Source organism: Trachypithecus francoisi, unplaced genomic scaffold (genome assembly GCF_009764315.1).
Source record: "Trachypithecus francoisi isolate TF-2019V2 unplaced genomic scaffold, Tfra_2.0 Lachesis_group5, whole genome shotgun sequence".
NCBI classification, from domain to species: Eukaryota; Metazoa; Chordata; class Mammalia; order Primates; family Cercopithecidae; genus Trachypithecus; species Trachypithecus francoisi.
In genome coordinates, this window is record NW_022681470.1 from 90,995,797 (window position 1) to 91,014,998 (window position 19,202).

The window sequence follows — 19,202 nt, forward strand, 5'->3', positions numbered from 1 at the left end:
CTGGAGTTTTGATTTTTCTTGTCTATATTTGGAATAACTTTATAAATGCCATTTTATTAATTTTTATAAATTTCTCAGAGTTTGGGTAAATGAAATAGTTTTTTGAAAAATTGCACATTACCCACAAAATGAAATTGCTGAATGAAAATATATTCTTATTTCAAATTTTAATATGCATTGTGTTGGCACATAATCTCCACAAAGGTTATGAAACTTACACTTTCATTAACAATATGTGAACATGCCAATTTCTCCATAATGTATATAATGTTACTTTTAATCTTAAATTCTAGCCAAGATGAAATGTAAAAATGATATCCTGATTCCATTTACATTTCTTTGATTAATAGTAGAAGTAAAACACTTTTTAAAAAATTATCAAACACTGTTGTCCAACTTTTGAAAATTGTCTATTTATTTTATTTTACTATTACATTTTTTTCTTTACAGATTTGAGAGGCTACTTGGTTCAATAATTGTGTTTGACCTTTGAATTAAAAGTGTTTCACCTTGTCTTTTATTTTTATTAGAAAACTTTTAATATTAGCAATTAACTTTATAGAGGATTAACTTACATCATGTAAAATGTTCCCAACTTAAATGTACAGTTTGGTACATTTAAGCAATACTAAGCAACAATACTCAATCAAATTACAAAGCATTTCTACAATGCTGGAAATCTCCCCCTCCAGCCTTGTGATCAATTCTACCCAGCCTTGGTCCCAGAAACACTCCAGTCAAATTACAGAGCATTTCTACAATGCCAGAACTCTCCCCCTCACGACTTGTGGTCAATTCTACTCAGTCTTGGTCCCAGAGAAAGAATAATCTGTTTTCTGTCAATACTGTTTGGCCTTTTCCAGAATTTCATGTAAATGGAATAAAACAGTATGTTAACTTTTGTGCCTAGTTTCTTTCACTTAACATATTTCTGAGATTCACTCATGATGTGTCATTTGTCAGTTCATTCTTTTCACTGCTTAATAGTATTCCATTTTATGAATACACTGCAATTTATTCAGTGAAGGATAAATTGAACTGTTGAAAGATATTTGAATTCTTTCTAGTTGGAGGCTAATAGGAATAAAACTGTTATAAATATGAGTTTCCAAGTCATTATATAGACATATATGTTCATTTATGTTTGGTACATACCTAGGAGTGGAGTGACTCTGCCATATAATAGATATCAGTTTAGCTATTTATAAACCTCCAAGCTGTTTTTCAAAGAGGCTGCATCATAATTCAATCCAACCAACAATGTTGTAAAATTTCCAATGGTTTCTTATCTTATCCACCTCTAGGCATTGCCAGTCTTTTAATTTATTACATGTATAGTTATCTTTCCTTTTAGTTTTATTAGGCATTCTTCTGAAGAATAATTATATTGAGCATTTGTATGTACTCTGTGGTTATTTGTATATCTTGCTTTGTGAAGTGTGTGTTCAAATCTTTGACCATGTTTTAATTATGTGTCTTCATTTTTTATATAAGAGATATATATTTATTCTGGATACAAGCCCCTTATTAGGTATATATTTTGTAAATATGTTAGCCTAGCATGTGAATTACCTTTCCATTTCATTAATCATTCCTTTTTATATAAATTATTGAGCTATAATTTTATATCATAAAATTTATACTTTTTAAGTATAAATTTATAAATTTCAGTGTTTTTTAGTATTTTCACAGTTTTACACCCATCAAATTGCCTAACGTTTTAAAAGCAGACATTTTTAATTTTAACATAGTTCAATTGCCATTTTTTTCTTTTTAAGATTCATGTTTTCTGTCTCCTAATAAGTCTTTGTCTACCCCATGTTGAAGAAATTTTCCCCTATGCTTTCTTTAAAATGTGTACAGTTTTGACATTTTTAAGTTATAATGTCTATATGAGGTGTAATTATGTATGTGGTGGTGTAAGGATTGAGTTTTATTTTTATTTTTTGTATGGGTATCCAATATTCCCAGAACAGTATGTTGAAAAACTATTCTCTCCTTATCAAACTACCTTGACAACTTTATTGAAAGTCAATTAAGCATATATGCATAAGACTATTTCTATAATATACATTCTGTTCCTTTGATTTATGTGTCTATTTTTATGATAATATCACTCAGTCAATGTCATTCTACAGTGTGGCTTGAAATCCTGTGCTAATATATTTTAAATGTTTTCTATATTTCTAAATTGCTTGGATTATTTTATATACTTTGCATTTTCATATACATTTTATAATCAATGCATCAATTTCTAGAGAAAATCACGCCAGGATTTATATTATGATTGTGTTTAACTATAGATCAAACTGGGGAGTAATTGTCATCCTGACTATTTTGAGTTTTTCAATCCATGAAAATGGTATACCTCTACATTTATTCAGGCCTCCTTTAATTGTTCTCAACAACTTTTATTTTGTTTGTCAGTTCACGTAACTATTTCATGGTTTGAGAGCATTTTATAGAGCTTTTCTAATTTTGATTTTTACTTTTTGGATTTGGCTTCTTCCTTTTCTGTCTTGTCACTTTGGGTTTCCTGTTTTTTAACTTTCTATGAAGTGCATATGTATAGTTGAAAATTAGAATTTGTATTAAATTTTTTTTTATTGTACTTTAAGTTCTAGGGTACATGTGCACAACATGCAGGTTTGTTATATATATATATATATACATGTGCCATGTTGGTGTGCTGCACCCATTAACTTGTCATTTGCATTAGGTATATATCCTAATGATATCCCTCCACCCTAACCCCTCCCCACAATAGGACCCAGTGTGTGATGCTTCCTTTCCTGTGTCCAAGTGATTTCATTGTTCAATTCCCACCTATGAGTGAGAACATGCAGTATTTTCTGTTCTTGTGATAGTTTGCTAAGAATGATGGTTTCCAACTGCATCTGTGTCCCTACAAAGGACACAAACTCATCCTTTTTTATGGCTGCATAGTATTCCATAGTGTATATGTGCCACATTTTCTTAATCCACTCTGTCACTGATGGACATTTGGGTTGATTCCAAGTCTTTGCTATTGTGAATAGTGCCGCAATAAGCATGCATGTGCACGTGTCTTTATAGCAGCATGACTTATAATCCTTTGGGTATATCCTCAGTAATGGGATGGCTGGGCCAAATGGTATTTCTAGTTTTAGATCCTTGAGGAATCGCCACACTGTTTTCCACAATGGTTGAACTAGTTTACAGTCCCACCCACAGTGTAAAACTGTTCCAATTTCTCCCATCCTCTCCAGCACCTGTTGTTTCCTGATTTTTTAATGATTGCCATTCTAAATGGTGCGAGATGGTATCTCATTGTGGTTTTGATTTACATTTCTCTGATGGTGAGTGACGATGAGCATTTTTTCATGTGTCTGTTGGCTGTATGAATGTCTTCTTTTGAGAAGTGTCTGTTCATATCCTTTGCCCACTTTTTGATGGGATTGTTTGTTTTTTTCTTGTAAATTTGATTGAGTTCTTTATAGGTTCTGGATATTAGCCCTTTGTCAGATGAGTAGATTGCAAAAATTTTCTCCCATTCTGTAAGTTGCCTGTTCATGCTGATGGTACTTGCTTTTGCTGTGCAGAAGCTCTTTAGTTTAATTAGACCCCATTTGTCAATTTTGGCTTTTGTTGCTCTTGCTTTTTGTGTTTTAGACATGAAGTTCTTGCCCATGCCTATGTCCTGAATGGTATTACCTAGGTTTTCTTCTAGGGTTTTTACAGTTTTAGATCTAACATTTAAGTCTCTAATCCATCTAGAATTAATTTTCTTATAAAGAGTAAGGAAAGGATTCAGTTTCAGCTTTCTACTTATGGCTAGCTCATTTTCCCAGCACCATTTATTAAATAGGGAATCCTTTCCCCATTTCTTGTTTTTCTCAGGTTTGTCAAAGATCAGATGGCTGTAGACGTGTGGTATTATTTCTGAGGGCTCTGTTTTATTCCATTGGTCTATATCTCTGCTTTGGTACAAGTACCATGCTGTTATGCTTACTGTAGCCTTGTAGTATAGTTTGAACTCAGATAGCATGATGCCTCCAGCTTTGTTCTTTTGGCTTAGGATTGTCTTGGTAATGCGGGCTCTTTTTTGGTTCCATATGAACTTTAAAACAGTTTTTCCAATTTTGTGAAGAAACTCATTGGTAGCTTAATCGAGATGGCATTGAATCTATAAATTACCTTAGGCAGTATGGCATTTTCACAATATTGATTCTTTCTATGCATGAGCATGATATGTTCTTCCATTTGTTTGTGTCCTCTTTTATTTCACTGAGCAGTGGTTTGTAGTTCTTCTTGAAGAGGTCCTTTACATCACTTGTAAGTTGGATTCCTAGGCATTTTATTCTCTTTGAAGCTATTGTGAATAGGAGTTCATTCATGATTTGGCTCTCTGTTTGTCTGTTATTGGTGTATAAGAATGCTTGTGATTTTTGCACATTGATTGTGTATCCTGAGACTTTGCTGAAGTTACTTGTCATCTGAAAGAGACTTTGGGCTGAGACAATGCTGTGTTCTAAATATACAATCATGTCATCTGCAAACAGAGAGAATTTGACTTCATGTTTTCCTAAATGAATACCCTCGATTTCTTTCCCTTGCCTGATTGCCCTAGCCTGAACTTCCAACACCATGTTGAATAGGAGTGGTGAGAGACGGCTTCCCTGTCTTCTGCAAGTTTTCAAAGGGAATGCTTCCAGTTTCTGCCCATTCAGTATGATATTGGCTGTGGGTTTGTCATAAATAGCTCTTGTTATTTTGAGTTTTGTTCCAACAATATCGAATTTATTGAGAGATTTTAACATGAAGGGCTGTTGAATTTTGTAAAAGGCTTTTTCTGCATCTATTGAGATAATCATGTGGTTTTTGTCTTTGGTTCTGTTAATATGCTGGATTAAATTTATTGATTTGCATATGTTGAACCAGCCTTGCATCCCAGGGATGAAGCCCACTTGATCATGGTGGATAAGCTTTTTGATGTGCTCCTGTATTCGGTTTGCCAGTATTTTGTTGAGGATTTTTGCATCGATGTTCATCAGGGATATTGGTCTAAAATTCTCCTTTTTTGTTGCATGTCTGTCAGGCTTTGGTATCAGGATGATGTTGGCCTCGTAAAATGAGTTAGGGAGGATTCCTTCTTTTTCTATTGACTGGAATAGTTTCAGAAGGAATGGTACCAACTCCTCCTTGTACCTCTGGTAGAATTCGGCTGTGAATCCATCTGGTCCTGGACTTTTTTGGGTTGGCAGGCCATTAATTATTGCCTCAATTTCAGAGCCCGCTACTGGTCTATTCAGGGATTCAACTTCTTCCCGGTTTAGTCTGGCAGAGTGTAAGTGTTCAGGAAATTATCCATTTCTTCTAGGTTTTCTAGTTTATTTGCGTAGAGGTGTTTATAGTATTCTCTGATGGTAGTTTCTATTTCTGTGAGGTTGGTGGTGATATGCCCTTTATCATTTTTTATTGCATCTATTTGATTCTTCTCTCTTTTCTTCTTTATTAGTCTTGCTAGAGGTCTATGAATTTTGTTGATCTTTTCAAAAAACCAGCTCCTGGATTCATTGATTTCTTGGAGGGCTTTTTGTGTCTGTATCTTCTTCAGTTCTGCTCTGATCTTAGTTATGTCTTGCCTTCTGCTAGTTTTTGAATGTGTTTGCTCTTGCTTCTCCAGTTCTTTTAATTGAGATGTTAGGGTGTCAATTTTAGATCTTTCCAGCTTTCTCTTGTGGGCATTTAGTGCTATAAATTTCCCTCTACACATTGCTTTAAATGTGTCCCAGAGATTCTGGTACGTTGTATCTTTGTTCTCATTGGTTTCAAAGAAATCTTTATCTCTGCCTTCATATCCTTATGTACCCAGTAGTCATTCAGGAACAGGTTGTTTAGTTTCCATGTAGTTGAGCGGTTTTGATTGAGTTTCTTAGACCTGAGTTCTAGTTTAAATGCACTGTGACCTGAGAGACAGTTTGTTATAATTTCTGCCCCTTTACATTTACTGAGGAGTGCTTTACTTCCAGCTATGTGGTCAATTTTGGAATAAGTGTGATGTGGTGCTGAGAAAATGTATATTCTGTTGATTTGGGGTAGAGAGTTCTGTAGATGTCTATTAGGTTCACTTGGTGTAGAGTTGAGTTCAATTCCTGGATATCCATGTTAACTTTCTGTCTCGTTGATCTGTCAAATATTGACAGTGGGGTGTTAAAGTCTCCCATTATTATTGCACGGGAGTCGAAGTCTCTTTGTAAGTCTCTAAGGACTTGCTTTTTGAATCTGGGTGCTCCTGTATTGGGTGCATATATATTTAGGATAGTTAGCTCTTCCTGATAAATTGATCCTTTTACCATTATGTAATGGCCTTCTTTGTCTCTTTTGATCTTTGATGATTTAAAGTCTGTTTTATCAGAGACTAGGATTGCAACCCCTGCTTTTTTTGTTTGTTTGTTTTCCATTTGCTTGGTAGATCTTCCTCCATCCCTTTATTTTGAGCCTATGTATGTCTCTGCATGTGAGATGGGTCTCCTGAATACAGCAAACCGATGGGTCTTGACTCTTTATCCAATTTGCCAGTCTGTGTCTTTTAATTGGACCATTTAGTCCATTTACATTTAAGGTTAATATTGTTATATGTGAACTTGATCCAGTCATTATGATATTAGCTGGTTATTTTGCTCACTAGTTGATGCTGTTTCTTCCTAGCATTGATGGACTTTACATTTTGACATGTTTTTGCAATGGCTGGTACCTGTTGTTCCTTTCCATGTTTAGGGCTTCCTTCAGGATCTCTTGTAGGGCAGGCCTGCTGGTGACAAAATCTCTAAGCATTTGCTTGTCTCTAAAGGATTTTATTTCTCCTTCACTTATGAACCTTAGTTTGGCTGGATATGAAATTCTGGGTTGAAAATTATTTTCTTTAAAAATGTTGAATGTTGGCCCCCACTCTATTCTGGCTTGGATAGTTTCTGCTGAGAGATCTGCTGTTAGTCTGATGGGCTTCCCTTTGTGTGTAATCTGACTTTTCTCTCTGGCTGCCCTTAACATCTTTTCCTTCATTTCAACTTTGGTGAATCTGACAATTATGTGTCTTGGAGTTGCTCTTCTCAAGGAGTATCTTTGTAGCATTCTCTGTATTTCCTGAATTGGAATGTTGGCCTGCCTTACTAGGTTGGGGAAATTCTCCTGGATAATATCCTGGGGAGTGTTTTCCAACTTGGTTCCATTTTCCCCATCACTTTCATGCACACCAATCAGACATAGATTTGGTCTTTTCACATAATCCCATACTTCTTGGAGGCTTTGTTCTTTTCTTTTCACTCTTTTTTCTCCACACTTCTCCTCTCACTTCATTTCATTCATTTGATCTTCAATGGCTGATACTCTTTCTTCCACTTGATCGAGTCAGTTACTGAAGCTTGTGCATTTGTCACATAGTTCTTGTGTCATAGTTTTCATCTCTATCAGTTCTTTTAAGGTCTTCTCTGCATTGATTATTTTAGTTATCCATTCATCCATTCTTTTTTCAAGGTTTTTAGTTTCTTTGCACTGGTTACGTAGTTCCTCCTTTAGCTCTGAGAAGTTCAATTGACTGAAGCCTTCTTCTCTCAACTTGTCAAAGTCATTCTCGATCCAGCTTTGTTCCGTTGCTGGTGATGAGCTGTGTTCCTTTGGAGGGGGATATGTGCTCTGATTTTTTGAATTTCCAGCTTTTCTGGACTGCTTTTTCCCCATCTTTGTGGTTTTATCTGCCTTTGGTCTTTAATGATGGTGACGTACTGATGGGGTTTTGGTGTGGGTGTCCTTTCTGTTTGTTAGTTTTCCTTCTAACAGTCAGGACCCTCAGCTGTAGGTCTGTTGGAGATTGCTTGAGGTCTACTCTAGACGCTGTTTGCCTGGGTATCAGCAGTGGAGGCTGCAGAAGATAGAATATTGCTGAACAGCGAGTGTTGCTGTCTGATTCTCACTCTGGAAGCTTTGTCTCAGGGGTGTACCCTGCCGTGTGAGCTGTGAGGTGTCGGTCTGCACCTAGTGGGGGATGTCTCCCAGTTAGGCTACTCAGGGGCCAGGGACCCCACTTGAGCAGGCAGTCTGTCCGTTCTCAGATCTCAATCTCTGTGCTGGGAGATCCACTGCTCTCTTCAAAGCTATCAGACAGGGGAATTTACCTCTGCCAAGGTTTCTGCTGCTTTTTGTTTAGCTATGTCCTGTCCCCAGAGGAGGAGTCTACAGAGGCAGGACGGCCTCTTTGAGCTGCAGTGGGCCCCACCCAATTTGAGCTTCCTGGTGGCTTTGTTTACCCACTTAAGCCTCAGCAATGGTGAGCGCCCCTCCCCCAGCCTCACTACTGCCTTGCAATTAGATCTCAGACTGCTGTGCTAACAATGAGGGAGGCTCCGTGGGTGTGGGACCCTCTGGGCCAGGTGTGGGATATAATCTCCTGGTGTGCCGTTTGCTAAGACCCTTGGTAAAGTGCAGTATTAGGGTGGGAGTTACCCGATTTTCCAGGAGTTGTCTGCCTCAGTTTCCCTTGGCTAGGAAAAGGGATTCCCTTCCCCCTTGTGCTTCCCAGGTGAGGCAGTGCCTCGCCCTGCTTCAGCTCTGGCTGGTCAGGCTGCACCAGCTGACCAGCACCGATTGTCCAGCACCCTCCAGTGAGATGAACCCGGTACCTCAGTTGAAAATGCAGAAATCACCCATCTTTTACGTCACTCATGCTGGGAGTTAGCGGCTGGAGCTGTTCCTATTTGGCCACCTTGGGTGCACCCCAGGGCTAAATTTTTTATTATTAGCAAATGTCCATCTTTAGTTCTGTTAATATTTATTGTGCTGAAGTCCACTTGTATCATATTAGTATAGTCATTCTGCCTTTCTAATAGAGTTATGTGCTTTTTTTTCTAGAACATTACTGTTATCTGAGACAAGATTTATATTGGATCTTTTGCAGAAAATATATAATTGCTTTGTTTATACAAATCAATCTCTTTTTATTGAAGTGTAAATAATTTACAGTCAATATAAGTTTCATTTTGTGTGTGTTTAAGTCCCACCATTGTACTATGTGATGTCTCTTTGTTTCATTTATTTCTTGTTACTATTTTCCTATTTTCTTGACTTCCATTGGATTAATTGAGTAATTATTAATATTCTGTTGTATCCCCTCTATTGGTTTATTAGCAACACATTTGTTTAATTTTCGGGTTTTGTGAGATATAAAATATGCATGTATAACTCATCACAGTCAATCCTCAAATAATATTGTAGCACTTTATTTGTATTGTGATTTTTTTATAGTATACTTTCATTTCTCCCTACTGAGTTTTGTCCTAGTTTTGTCATGTATTCTACTTATAAACTTATAAAAGGAATATTGTTGGATTGAAAAGGTATAAGGGGAGTTTGAGACCCACTCAGTTTGGTACTAAATGTGATAACGTTACTTCCTCTCAGTAATGCTGTAGTGCCCTGTGCTTGTCCCCAGCTTAACCCTCTTTGCTTGTTGTAATTATTCACTTATTTCTTCATCTCATCTTCTAAACATCAAGCTTTTATCAGAAAGAAGTCAGTAGCTCTATACTTTCTGAAAATCAAAATAATTACATAAACTGATTGCAAGATTCCAAGTTCTACCTAAAATATTTCTTATTTAGGAGATCCTAGGGTAAAGCCCCAAAATATGCATCTTCACATGCACCTCAGGAGGCCCAGATGTATATGGGTCCATATGTCACCATTGGCACAGACTAAGCCATCATTGTGTCACCTTCCCCCACCAAAACACTCACCAGAGTGCTTGGAGCATTATAGGTACTCAATGCATATTGATTAAATCAACTAATGCCCTGACAAAAGTCTGTATTGATTAACATATTTGAAGAGATAAATCGAGCAGGTAGAGGAATGTAGAAAAGGTTAAACTGTGTGCCCTCTTATGATGCTAGTATAACTTATGCATAAATCAAGACAGTTACAGAAAAAATAGCATCATAATTCAACTAGCAACTTTAAGAAGGAAGAAAAAAATTGTCAAGAGTGCCATTTATTTTATCCCTTAAAAGAGTTCTTCTATGTTTAGCATCTGTAAAGCTAATTACTAAAAAAGTCACAGTCATCACTTTATTCAGCAAATATAACCTTGCTCCAAAATGAATGATCAGTATAAAAAATTATAGTATTTAAAGCTATTCGTCTTTTACACAGATCAAGTAAACTGCATAATTTCTCTACTCTTTTTTTTTAAAGGTAGAATGTTACATTTTTAATGCCTAGAGTCCAAGGAAGAACCTCCCTCCAAAGCCTCAATCCCCTGAGGCACCCCTAATGTATAAGACCCAGGGATTTTGCTGGAGTATGTGTCATCAAGGGCACAGAGCTGCTGAGATTGGGGCTGTACAGTTACTTTCGGCTCAGAGACCAGGCTGAGCTGTCTTTCATCTTTAAAAGCAAATGGCCCCTGGACTTTCCCCTGTAAGATCTGGAAGAAATGTGCTACATGATATATATTTTTTAATGTTTGCCTATTTCTCTCTCCTTTTTAGACTTTGATGGGATATGAGAGAAACTGCCTGTGGATGTAAGTGTCTCCTTTGTACTAGAGTTGTAGGACCACTCTTTTTTATGAGTAATATCTGTCAATTTTCTCTAAAAATACTTTCAATACCAAAGAAAGATTCAGCAGCAGGTGAACTCATGGAAACCATGCACTGGTGAAATGTGGGCCATAGCATCAGAATCTAGAGTGAGAGACAGGACAGAGACCATATGGAGAGGGCAAAGATGCAGCTGAACAAACCCTGGGAGATATAGTAAATGAAGAGAATAGCTAAGAGTGTAAATAGCAAAATATTTCTAAAATAGACCTAAATTAGGAAATAGGGAGAAACTGCCTAATATGTACCTTAGCATAAGGAAAAATATATGATGGATTAAGGCAGAAGAATAAGAGATAGGAGTGGATGGAAGAGTGGAACAGAAAGCCTTGTGGGGATCATACAGAGTAAAGAAGACATCGATCTATTTCCTAAATCACTGATGTATAAGCATACAGTGCAAAGGAAATATCAAAACTAGAGCCCAGGTAATTCAAAAGACAAAACTCTAGATGGAAGACTTAAGGTATTTGGGATACAGTTCTTGCCTCATAACTTATGCAAGCTGCATCTTGATATTTTACTTCTCTGGGCCTCTGTTTCTTCATTTGTAACATGAGGGGGCTTGACTAGATATTTAACAGCCTGCCTATATTGACCACTTATGCATTAGGAACTTCACTGTGGGCATTTGGTGCTCACACAAACTTTTTGGCTTATGCTATTATTATTGCCATTCTAGAGATTAAATCATGAGACTCAAAGTGATTTCCCCAACACTGTACATTGGCAGAGCCATGGTCTCAACCTGGACAGTCTGACTCCAGAGCCTGTGTCCATCCAGCCTCACTATGCTGCCATTCTAACCAACGATCTCAGAGCAAACTGACAGAGAAGTGAATTCAAACAGAAATCAGTCTTTGAGAGCTACATAGGGGAGCCTCCCAGGATGAATAATGAACTAAGGTTTTGTAGGAAAGATAAATATTAATTCTGAGGGATAACAAAAATAGGAAAGAAAATATAATGTTATGTGTAGAAGCAGAGAGACAAAGTTATGTTTGATGGCTGCAGCCAACGAGCTTGTCTACAGCTGAGGGGCAGATGCATGACCTAATGCTGAGGACAAACACACCTAAGATGGTGATGAGGACAGAGAAAGTTCTAGAAACATTGTCATAAGCTATATGCTAAATAATTAGTTAGAAGGAAAATAAGACCCATAAAGATATATGATCATTTTATTTCAATAACTAAAGGCTAGCTGTCATTCATAGAAATAATTTAACGTTATTGTGAGTATCTGCAGAGGACAAATCAAGAACAATGGGTGACTACTTCGAGGAGGCATAGTTCTACTCAGAAGTAGCCAGATAAACTATTTAGCAAGGGAACAGCCTATTTTGGAAGTCAGTGACTTCTTAAAATTTGTCCTTGACTATGGAGGTTGGACAATACTTCCTACATTGCTATAAAGAGGTTCACAGAATTGTATGCAGATTGAGTTAGATTTCTGATCTTTTTTCTAAAATAAAAATAATCTGATTGTCTAAGTCTGACATGAAAGTTTTAACATTTATTTGATCTCCCAATCAAACCACAGATCTTCTCACAGATAATGATGAAAGTTTTTCTTAGAATATTATGGAGGCAATGGAGATTGAGGCATAGGCCAGAAGAGTGGAGATTTCAGCCCAAGCCTCATAATGCTCTGAGTTTAATTTGAGCTTTAATTAGGTTCTTAATCTCAGATTCCCACGCACTGATGACAAGGGAAACCCCAATATGTGAGCCATCTCAAAGTCTTCACAATCGATCATGGGTAAATAGAATCTGAATACTTTTAAGTAGATTAAAATAGCTCTCCACATGTGAACAAGCATTATTTGAGTCATGTATATGAAGATTGGGTACATCCCTTTTTACTTGTTTTGTTTGTTTTTCTGAATCAGATTTTTATAAGGTGTTAGCAAAGATAGGTGATTTTTAAGGACTGTCATTGTCATGTGGGTAAGCAAATGGTTTAATCTTATCGAGCCTCATTTTCTTATTCCATAAAATGAGAGTATTTAATGAAATGAGGTTTAAATCACATTTTTATTTTACAGTATGAACTTTCTAGGCACATAGGAATACAGAGAATGAAAATAACTTACAAAAATAAATAATTTCAGATATCTTTGAATTGGGGTATGTCACTATTCATGTCCTTTGATCCTTCCCTATACTCTGATCTATGTGCTTAATGTTTGTTATGTATTTTTTCAGACCAGTGTTATCAGCTTTTTACAGAAATGCGAACTGTGTATCTCTAGGGTTATTTCACTTTTGTCAAGTTCACTCTTCTCAATTTCAGGTTACCATAGTCTAATTACACTGACCAATGAAAAGACAGAACCAGAGCGAGCTCACCGAGTTCATCCTTACAGGTTTCTCAGAACTGGGGGATCTGCAGATCCTTCTTTTCTTTGTCTTCCTATTAGTCTACCTGACCACTCTGATGGCCAACGCCACCATCATGACAGTCATTCGCCTGGACAGGGCTTTGCACACTCCTATGTACTTCTTCCGCTTTGTTCTTTCATGCTCTGAAACCTGCTACACCTTGGTCATTGTACCCAAAATGCTTACCAACCTGCTATCCACAATTCCAACTATTTCTTTCTCTGGGTGTGCTGTCCAGCTCTATTTATTTGTGGGCTTGGCTTGTACCAACTGTTTTGTCATTGCTGTGATGGGCTGTGATCGCTATGTTGCCATCTGCAACCCTCTAACTACACACTCATTGTCAGCCAAGCCACCTGCATGCAGCTGGTTCTAGCCTCCAGCTTTTGTGGCTTCCTGATCTCTATGATTGTCAATATCCTGGTGTTCAGTGTGCCCTTCTGTGCCTCCAATCGGATCAACCACTTTTTCTGTGACATTCCCCCTGTCATAAAACTGGGCTGCACAGACACCAACCTGAAGAAGATGATCATCTTTTTCCTCAGCATTCTGGTATTGCTGGTTCCCCTTGTGTTGATATTCATCTCCTACGTCTTCATAGTTTCCACCATCCTCAAGACCTCCTCGGTGGAAGGACAGTGCAAAGCCTTTGCCACCTGTGCTTCCCACCTCACAGTGGTCATCGTCCACTATGGCTGTGCTGCCTTTATCTACTTGAGGCCCACATCCCTGTACTCTTCAGATAAGGACCGGCTCGTGGCAGTGACTTATACTGTGATTACCCCACTACTCAACCCCCTTGTCTATACACTGAGAAATAAGGAAGTAAAGACAGCTCTGAGAAAGGTTCTGAGTAGATACTCATATTCCAAAACTGTATGAGTGGGCCGATACAGCAGTAAATTGCATTCATGAAAGTTTCCTAGATAGCACTTCAGATCTATAAACAGATTTGTCCTTTTCTTAAGACTCCTTGACAAAAAATAAAAGAGAAAAGAAAAGAAATAAGGACTTTAGGTAACCTTGATTGTTTATATCAAAATTCCTTTTTCATGTTAGCCTATATCCAGTGCAAAAGTTATACCAATTGGTCTCCAGAAAATTATGTGAACATAGAAACTTTCAATAACACAAGCTACATTGTTTTTATGCATTGCAAGTGTTTGCTTTGTCAGATCAACACTGCGAATGCTGCATTATCTTTCTCAGAATTCCTGGATTGTTGATACTCCTTTTACAGTGAAAGAAACAGTATTTTCTAGAAATAATTTACTGCAGTTATTTCTTTATTAAACATATATATACACACATACCTACATATGTGTGTGTATATATATGAATGTGTGTATATGTGTGTGTGTGTGTGTGTGTATATATATATATATATATATATAAAGTTTAACCCATTTCCCATTTAGAAAAAAAAAGCACAGTTCTGTGCCAGTACGGAATTCTCGGGTCAAACGGGAAATGGGTTAAAGCAAATGGTTTAATCTTTTTGAGTCTCATTTTCTTCTTCCATAAAATGAGTATTCAATAAGATGAGCTCCCATCATAGTTTGATTTTACAGTACAAAGCTTCTATGCACATAGTAATACAAAGAATAGAAATAACTTGCAAAAATAAAGATAAATTACTTCAGATATCTTTAAATTGGGGTATGTCACTATTCATGTCTCCTGATTCTTTCCTATCCCCAATCTACATGTATACATATACGCACACACATTTTATATATATATATATATATATATATATATAATATACACACACGTATATATTATACATTTATGTTTAAAAAGAAAAATATGCAGTAAATTATTTCTAAATAATAAATATAAATTTACTTCTGGAAAAATGAGGAGGGTGGTGATTAAAGTTCTAAGAGGTCAATGATCGAATAGAAAACACAGACTTTGGAGTCACAAAGACCTGGGTTTTAATCATTATTTGGATCATTTTCCATCTAAGTGCCTTGTGCCAGGTTTTACTTCTTTTATTGTTAGTTATTTATTATGTAACATGGGATCTTTAATACCTTCTCAGTGGTAGTGTTGCAAAATCTAGTTCAATTAATAGATGTAAAACAATTCCATACGTGCCTGATAGAAGATATTAAAAAATTACTTCTATTTTTACTTCCCTTTCATTTTCCTTTCTTTATTCTATAATCTAGGGTTAGACTCTATGTCAGATAAAGTGTAAAGGTAAGTTGACCATTCAAGAGCCCTGCACTGTTTATGCATCTTCTACCATATGCAAGGCATTGAAGGCATTGAAGCAAGCACTGTAGCGAGTACAATGAAAAGTACAGCACAATCCCTTCTTTTCCTCATGCTTCATTTAAAGAAATGGTCAAATTTTAGCCACCCAATATAGGTGCATCATATACATTTGAATGAGTTTACTGTGGCTTTTGCTAAAGGTGTGCTTCAGTAAAACAATGGAATTATATGATATTAACATCAAAAGTTTTCATTTCTCAGCCTTTCACTTGAGCAACATGCAGTTTAGTAACTCTCGCTTGGGAAATAGATTATGCGGATTTAGAAGGAGGTTTCTTCATATACTTGTAAGTATGAAACAATAACTTAAACTCTATACATTGAAAATGATCAAAATAGGGTTGCTGTAAGAATTAAGTGGCGGGGATTCCTTATTTAGCACACGGTTTGAAACATGTATTTGATATATTTTAATAATTATTATTTGTATGCTATATGTAATGTTCAGAGATAAAGAAAGACATTAGAATGCAGAATATAAGGAGAAGGAACAATAAAAAAAAAGCTAGGATTGAAAGAAGGGTGAAAAAGAAAACAAATAAATAAAAGAGTGATAGAAGCCTTGGTTGAATTTACTAAATGCCAACCTGATTTTTTTTTACTACCTGGGAAAAAAATGCTACTTGTAGCATTTTTAACATGCTACACCCAACAGTTTGGCAATGAGTGTCTGAAGGAAAAAACTGAGTTGCTAATGTATTCATAGTTTATCAGAATATGATGATTAAAACCTCCTTTGGACATTTCTTTGATGAAGATACCTAAATGAGAACATGATCATTTATTTTAGATTTTTTTGATTCAAAGATTTGAGCTTTGTTTGTTGAGATAAAGTTGACACCACGCATTGGTGAGAGTAGTTTGAGGTTTCTGTGATTGTTTCTACTATAGGAAAGATTAAGCTGAAGAGAGTGAGAGGCAACTTTCAGCTTCATTCCCTGTGACCTCAGAATTCCCAGAACACCACTTTTCTTCAACTCCACCTACTCAACACACACCCAAATACACTTCTGTCAAATGTACTTCCCTCTGATTTGCATATGATGTGCATACCTCTTTTGTTTGCTACACATGTGAGAGTGTTCATTAATTTGTCTTAAACCCTGAATCCTTAGATGACTTGTCATTTTTTTCAGAGAATAACACAACTGTTACTGAATTTGCATTTGAAGATGACCATGATGGTGATGGTGATATTAGTGAAGAGCTACACCTGGCATACACTAGGCTTTCAAAATCATTTTTAAATTAATAAATGAAAATAAATGTTGGGTAATCCAAGTTTCTCTAATTTATCTGTAGATAAAAATTATCACAAAGCTGAATGGACTTTTTTTCTGCATCTTTAATGGTTCTTTTAATGTTGGTTTAATTAAATAGTGATTGAAGACTTATTCTGAAGCAGGTAGGGTGTCCTGCAGGAGTAGGAAATACTCCAGAGACTCAAACAGGAAAGGTTGCTTGAGCCCTGAAGTTCAAGGCCAGCCTGGGCAACACAGTAGGATCCATCTCTAAAAAAGAAAGACAGAAGGCTGGGCGCGGTGGCTCAAGCCTGTAATCCCAGCACTTTGGGAGGCCGAGACGGGCGGATCACGAGGTCAGGAGATCGAGACCATCCTGGCTAACACGGTGAAACTCCGTCTCTACTAAAAATACAAAAACTAGCCGGGTGAGGTGGCGGGCGCCTGTAGTCCCAGCTACTCGGGAGGCTGAGGCAGGAGAATGGCGTAAACCCGGGAGGCGGAACTTGCAGTGAGCTGAGATCGGGCCACTGCACTCCAGTCCGGGCGACAGAGCGAGACTCCGCCTCAAAAAAAAAAAAAAAGAAAGACAGAAAATACTTATTCTACGTTCTAATATAGTCTATGTTCTTCTTCATTTATTTATCTAACAATTACCTATTTGGCATGTATCACTCACTAGGCACAGTGAGAATAAATAAGATAGAGAGAGGAAAAAATTGCAGACAAATAAAGAGACAATTACAGTGCTGTGTAATAAATAATTAACTGGGATACAGAGCCTGAATATAGTATCAGGACATAACTGAATTTTGGAGAATCAAGAAAGACTTCTCAGAATAAGTGACACTTAAATTTAAGCTAGAGAAACAAGTAAAAACTAATAAGTTAAAGAGTGTTTCAGGCACTTTGCATTGTGTACACCGATGCAAAGAAGAGCTCATGGCCTAGATGAGTAAATCTAAGTGTCTCAAGTGCCTGAAAATAGACCTCTGGAGTGACAGAAGTTTATAAAGTTAAGGCAGAAAATGTAAACCTATTGGGAAGGGCTTTCGTAGTTTAAATTAAAGAGGTCAGATTGGGCCAGGTGCCATGGCTCACGCCTGAAATCTCAGCATGTTGGGAGGCCGAGGTGGGTGGATCACTTGAGCCCAGGAGTTTGAGACCAGGCTGGGCAACATGGTGAAACCCCGTCTGTAGGAAGAATGGGGTGGCACATGCATGTAATCCCAGATACTGGGGGGCAATGAGGAGGGAGGATCATGTGGTTCCAGGAGGTCGAGGCAGCAGTGAGCCGAGAAGGCACCACTGCATTCCAGCCCGGGTGACAGAGTGAGATACTGTCTCAAAAACAAAACAAAACAAAAAAACAGGTCAGATTGAATTCACTGATGTGGAAAAAAACAGATTTTATCCAACTGTGGCCTGGCTTAACATATTTCACATGTTAAAGTTACCATATACATAACACAAAAGGAAAAATACATTGATAGACTTTTTGATGATTGCTAGATATATGAACAGATAGATGGATAATAGGCCATACAGTAGATAGGTACAGATTATAAATTCCATATATAAATATACAGAATCTTATTGTATCAATAGATGCAGAAAACAATTTCTAATTTAAACATGCAAATATAATTGAGAAAACATAAAACTGAAAATGGTAGAAACTGTCTTAATTTGAGAGTATCTTTGACAATCTATAATGAATAAACTTAATGATGAAATAGAGGAAATTTTTCCATTAATATCAGCAATGAGACAATAGTACCCATTATCTCTGCTTCTATTCAATATTTTATTAGAGTTACTTCTTAATATAAGGAAAACACACAAAAGAGTAGTAGTTTGTTTGTAACATAGAAATTACCTAATAATATTCTGTTTTCTTTTTCTTTTTCTTTTCTTTCTTTTGTTTTTGTTTTTGTTTTTGTTTTTTGTTTGGAGACAGAGTTTCACTCTTCATGCCCAGACTGGAATGCAATGGAGCAATCTCAGTTCACAGCAACTTCCTCCTCCTAGGTTCAATCAATTCTCTTGCCTCAGCCTCCCAGGTAGCTGGGATTACAGGTGCCTGACACCACACCAAGCTAAGTTTTATATTTTTAGTAGAGAACAGGTTTCACCATGTTGGCCTGGATGGTCTCGAACTCCTGACCTCAGGTGATCCACTCGCCTCGGCATCCCAAAGTGCTGAGATTACAGGCGTGAGCCACCGCACCCTGCTGCTGATTGTTTTCTTTGCTGTTCAGAAACCACTTAGTTTGATGTAGTCTCACTTTCTTATTTTTGCTTTCATTGTCTTTACTTTCGGTGTCGTATCCAAAATATCACTGCCATAGCCAATGTCATGGAACTTTTCCCCTGTGTTTTCCTGTAGAAGTTTTAAGTTTACACCTTTAATTAAGTCTGACATTTAAGCCTTTGATTAATTTTGAGTTTATTTTTTGTGTATGGCATACAAGTCCGTTTTCATTCTTTTGCATGTGGAGATCCCATATTCCTAGCACTATTTGTTGAAGAGACTGTCCTTTCCCCATTGTCCTTTCCCCATTGTGTATTCTTCACACCTTTGACAAAGATCAATTAATCACAGATGCCTGGATTTACTTCTGGGCTTTCTATTGTGTTTCAGTGATAAATGTGT

At 36.9% G+C, this 19,202-nt stretch overlaps 1 protein-coding gene across 1 annotated transcript; it reads left to right on the forward strand.

Annotated features, from left to right (window-relative positions):
* Positions 1-12,957: 12,957 nt before the first annotated feature.
* On the forward strand, positions 12,958-13,901 carry LOC117074817 (olfactory receptor 10T2-like). Its single transcript, XM_033196678.1, is given in 2 exon segments — positions 12,958-13,342; positions 13,345-13,901. Coding segments are annotated over 2 exon segments (942 nt in total).
* Positions 13,902-19,202: the final 5,301 nt, after the last annotated feature.